Source organism: Ailuropoda melanoleuca, chromosome 13, assembly GCF_002007445.2.
Source record: "Ailuropoda melanoleuca isolate Jingjing chromosome 13, ASM200744v2, whole genome shotgun sequence".
NCBI lineage: Eukaryota > Metazoa > Chordata > Mammalia > Carnivora > Ursidae > Ailuropoda > Ailuropoda melanoleuca.
Window position 1 is genome coordinate 11,155,911 of NC_048230.1, and position 5,638 is coordinate 11,161,548.

General features: G+C 39.2%; 1 protein-coding gene across 1 annotated transcript in view; it reads right to left on the reverse strand.

Annotated features, from left to right (window-relative positions):
• USP32 (ubiquitin specific peptidase 32) overlaps positions 1 to 5,638 on the reverse strand; it is a 193,204-nt gene that overhangs the window by 42,449 nt on the left and 145,117 nt on the right. Inside the window, exon 11 of the mRNA XM_034640660.1 lies at positions 3,516 to 3,711. Within this exon, the coding sequence (XP_034496551.1) occupies positions 3,516 to 3,711 (196 nt within the window). The remainder of the gene's footprint in view (positions 1 to 3,515; positions 3,712 to 5,638) is intronic.

Sequence of the window (5,638 nt, forward strand, 5' to 3'; positions counted from 1 at the left end):
AGCCTATGGATAGCCCAGGTCAGAGTAAGCACATATCAAAAAGGACCTTAAAGAATGTTAAAAATAATCTGGGTGCTAAAGCTCATCAGAGACAGAACTTCTAGGACTGCTGAATGATCGCTGTAATGTCAGATGGGGAACAAGAAGGGGTAGATTCTGCGGAGAACTTTGTAGAGAAGATGCTAGCTCTGCCCAACTTGCCAGATCTCAAAGATGAAATAACAGAGTAAGGCGGACAGTACTGCCACTGTTATCAGCAGAGGGATCAGCTCAACTCAGCTACACCATAAAAACAAAGCATTTTTCCCAAATGTGTAGAAACACTGAGTTTTAGGTAGGTACCAATGACTGCAGGGGATTATGGGAAGCATTATGACCTTTTCTCAATAATTTCACAAAATAATCCCCCAATTCCAGCCTGAAATGTCTGTAGAATCTGATATGAGGGTGTATTTAACCCAAAGAAGGCAGAGAGAGTCCTGGAGATGGAATTCTAGATTTTCTCAAAAACTGTTTTTCCAAATCTAAATTTATTGACAAAATAATTTAACAGCAATACGGAGAGAAGTAGCTTTAATCAACGAAAAGAGTGAAAATATTTTCTTCCTTCCTTCTTTCCTTTCTTTTCTTTCCTTCCTTTTTTTTTTTAACAAATGAACTTATTTATTTTAAGTAGGTCCACGCCCAGTGTGGGCCTTGAACCACAACTGTAAGATCAAAAGTTGCGTGCTCTACTGACTGAGCCAGCCAAATGCCCCAACAGTGAACATATTTTCAAATTGAGAGATTAATGAAGTAAATACAGAAGAGCTTCTCTTTTTAAAGCTACTAATATCTTCAAGAATTTTATAATTGACGATTTCATTCAAAACTTATTTCTGTGAATGGAAGCCTGATTATATCCTACAAAGCACATTCTCTGACAAAGTATACTCCCTTAAGAAATGACCCTGAATAAACTTTATGGGAAACAAGCCATACTTACCACTGCCAGCAGTTTCTGAGGCTTCAGATGCAGAAGAAATGTTGTCTGAAAATTTCTCTTCTGTGGTGTTCACAGAACTGAGGCTGCCTCCTCCGATTCTATCTTCACTCTGCTCTATACAATGTACTGCTGTTCCAAATGAGTATTTTCCTCCATTCAGAACAGATGATGGCTCAATTACAACAGGGCTGGCATCCTAAAAATCATGAAGTCAGAGATTACAAGGTACAATTTAATAATCCAAGAACTAAGCAGCCTTCAAAAATTAATCCCAAATTATCTATTGCTTCTAATCCTGTAGTTAGCTACCGCCAATTAAGAACATTTTAATGTTTAACTAAATTTTAGTTTTTTCAAGGGGAAGAGTGTGTATAAATAAAATTGATAAGGCAGACTGGAAACACATTCTGCAAACGACTCTGTGAAACAAAGTGAGTGAGTGATGTATGTACGTTATGTGTTTATTTAGTTAAAATCTTTTTTTTTTTTNATAGCCCCTGGTTTCTGAGGATTGAGATGCAACAAAATATTCCCATTGGCTCCTAGCAAACACTGGTTGTTATTGTCAGAAGTGTTATGTTGTCGAGCAAAGCACATATCTGCCCCTGGTGTGGCAGAATACAGAAAGCCTGTAAGGGAAAAGAGGATGGACTCTCCTTATTTTTAGTTATTATACATAAATAGGTGTGAAGATATGAACTCAATGTCCATGTATTAGATTAATGCTATTTTTCTGTTGGCATGTCAGTACAGTATAAGATTCTGATAACTCTGTAGAAGATAGGAAATATACACGTAATCCTTCTGGACAACACCTAGCCTAACACTTTAAAAACCGTTACCAAACGAGGCACCTGACTGGCACAGTCGGTTAAGTGTCCGATTCTTAAACTCAGGTCATGATCTCAGGGTGGTGAGATCCAGCCCCATGTCTGGCTCCAGGCTCAGCTCAGCATGGAGTCTGCTTGAGATTCTTTCTTTCCCTCTCCCTCTGGCCCCCAGCCCTCTCACCCCCATTCACATGCTCTCTCTCTAAAATAAATAAATACAAATCTTAAAACAAAACAAAACAAAAACCCACCAAACGGTTACCAAATGAACATTTGGCCAGCCTCTTAAAATATCTAATAATTCATAAGAATTATACATCCTCTGACAGAAAAGGAAGAAGTATGGCCAAATAGCTGGGCTCTCACACAGTCACCCTTAATTCTTCTTTTCCACTTCTAAACACGTTCCAAGTGTTCTTATTAATTTGGTCATAAGAAGTCTCTAAACCAAAGGGAAGGAGCTAAAACAAGAACTCAAACAGAAGAGTGCCAGAGAAGGGGGAATTGTTTCTTAATAAATTTATTTCAAAGGAAGGCATGCGAGGTCACAATAGAAAAATGCACACAGAAAAATAATGATGACTTAAGGGTTGTGAACCTCCACAGTATTTTAAGGCATTTCAACTCTGAACTATAGACTAACTGTTCTAGCCATCAATCAGGTAAACATCCTAGCCATCAGTCACTTTAAACCTTTCGTCTGCGGCACTGCTAAGCCTATGGATAGCCCAGGTCAGAGTAAGCACATATCAAAAAGGACCTTAAAGAATGTTAAAAATAATCTGGGTGCTAAAGCTCATCAGAGACAGAACTTCTAGGACTGCTGAATGATCGCTGTAATGTCAGATGGGGAACAAGAAGGGGTAGATTCTGCGGAGAACTTTGTAGAGAAGATGCTAGCTCTGCCCAACTTGCCAGATCTCAAAGATGAAATAACAGAGTAAGGCAGACAGTACTGCCACTGTTATCAGCAGAGGGATCAGCTCAACTCAGCTACACCATAAAAACAAAGCATTTTTCCCAAATGTGTAGAAACACTGAGTTTTAGGTAGGTACCAATGACTGCAGGGGATTATGGGAAGCATTATGACCTTTTCTCAATAATTTCACAAAATAATCCCCCAATTCCAGCCTGAAATGTCTGTAGAATCTGATATGAGGGTGTATTTAACCCAAAGAAGGCAGAGAGAGTCCTGGAGATGGAATTCTAGATTTTCTCAAAAACTGTTTTTCCAAATCTAAATTTATTGACAAAATAATTTAACAGCAATACGGAGAGAAGTAGCTTTAATCAACGAAAAGAGTGAAAATATTTTCTTCCTTCCTTCTTTCCTTTCTTTTCTTTCCTTCCTTTTTTTTTTTAAACAAATGAACTTATTTATTTTAAGTTGGTCCACGCCCAGTGTGGGCCTTGAACCACAACTGTAAGATCAAAAGTTGCGTGCTCTACTGACTGAGCCAGCCAAATGCCCCAACAGTGAACATATTTTCAAATTGAGAGATTAATGAAGTAAATACAGAAGAGCTTCTCTTTTTAAAGCTACTAATATCTTCAAGAATTTTATAATTGACGATTTCATTCAAAACTTATTTCTGTGAATGGAAGCCTGATTATATCCTACAAAGCACATTCTCTGACAAAGTATACTCCCTTAAGAAATGACCCTGAATAAACTTTATGGGAAACAAGCCATACTTACCACTGCCAGCAGTTTCTGAGGCTTCAGATGCAGAAGAAATGTTGTCTGAAAATTTCTCTTCTGTGGTGTTCACAGAACTGAGGCTGCCTCCTCCGATTCTATCTTCACTCTGCTCTATACAATGTACTGCTGTTCCAAATGAGTATTTTCCTCCATTCAGAACAGATGATGGCTCAATTACAACAGGGCTGGCATCCTAAAAATCATGAAGTCAGAGATTACAAGGTACAATTTAATAATCCAAGAACTAAGCAGCCTTCAAAAATTAATCCCAAATTATCTATTGCTTCTAATCCTGTAGTTAGCTACCGCCAATTAAGAACATTTTAATGTTTAACTAAATTTTAGTTTTTTCAAGGGGAAGAGTGTGTATAAATAAAATTGATAAGGCAGACTGGAAACACATTCTGCAAACGACTCTGTGAAACAAAGTGAGTGAGTGATGTATGTACGTTATGTGTTTATTTAGTTAAAATCTTTTTTTTTTTTAGATTTTATTTATTTATTTGACAGAGAGATAGAGCACAAGTAGGCAAAGCGGCAGGCAGAGGGAGAGGGAGAAGCAGTCTCCCTGCTTAGCAGGGAGCCTGATGTGGGGCTGGATCCCAGGACCCTGGGAAGATTTTATTTATTTATTTGACAGAGAGATAGAGCACAAGTAGGCAAAGCGGCAGGCAGAGGGAGAGGGAGAAGCAGTCTCCCTGCTTAGCAGGGAGCCTGATGTGGGGCTGGATCCCAGGACCCTGGGATCATGACCTGAGATGAAGGCAGAGGCTTAACCCACTGAGCTACCCAGGAGGCCCTGTTTATTTTTTTAAAGATTATTTGTTATTTCAGAGGGGAGCAGGGTGGGGGCGTTGGGGGGAGCAGCAGAAGGAGAGGGAGAGAGAGAATCCCCAGCAGACTACCTGCCAAGTGTGGAGCCTGAGACGGGGCTCAATCTCATGACCCTGAGATCTCGAGCTGAGCCGAAATCAAGAGTTGGATGCTCAACTGACTGAGTCACCCAGGCGCCCCTGTTTATTTATTATTTTTTAACGTAAGCTCTACGTCCAATGTGGACCCTAAAACNGTTATTTCAGAGGGGAGCAGGGTGGGGGCGTTGGGGGGGAGCAGCAGAAGGAGAGGGAGAGAGAGAATCCCCAGCAGACTACCTGCCAAGTGTGGAGCCTGAGACGGGGCTCAATCTCATGACCCTGAGATCTCGAGCTGAGCCGAAATCAAGAGTTGGATGCTCAACTGACTGAGTCACCCAGGCGCCCCTGTTTATTTATTATTTTTTAACGTAAGCTCTACGTCCAATGTGGACCCTAAAACCATGACCCTGAGATCAAGAGTCGCATGCTCTACCGACTGAGCCAGCAAGGTGCCCCCATCAGTTTTAAATTAGACTATCCACCAAAAAAGTCAAAATTGTATGGACAACAGAACCAAAAGGACCTATGGCCAAAGAAGTAGAAAGGTATATTAGGCTTGAGTAGTTTATATTACTAATTCTATGTTTGGCCTTCAGTGTGTGGATTTCATGGCAATTTCTTAAAGATAATATTGATCTTCTCATAGCTCTTCTGGTATTGAGTCCATACCAACAAAAATGGATTCAATTTAAATTAAGTTTCAAAAGAAATTTTCAGTAAACAAGATGACTTATTTATATTAATTCAATCTTTTTTCAATTATGCTTTTTGATTTATTTGGTCTGGAGCGGAACAGAGGTATTTCTTTTCTTTCTTTTTCGTAAAGGCCTTTATGTGATCCTACTATGTAGTCAAAATTGATAACCACTGCCCTAGTGAGGATTATAGTCTCATACCTTTGTTTTCATAATGTGCTCCAAATGCTGAGGGTTTGTAGTAACTGATTTCTTACTGAATGTACTACTTGCTCTGAACTTGCTTTTTAGAAAGATTCAGATTTTAATGAACTTTTGGGTCATTTGCTTCTTTCTTACAAAAATGGAGTAAAACTAATAAGACAACCAATTTGAAAGAATAACTTGAGAGGTATGGTCTTCTGTCAAGTCACCTCAGTTTCCTCCAGAAAAATCACTTTATTTTTGCTACAAGTGTTCTTGAACTTAAATGATGTCCACATAACAATCATGTGGACTTGACAGGCAACTC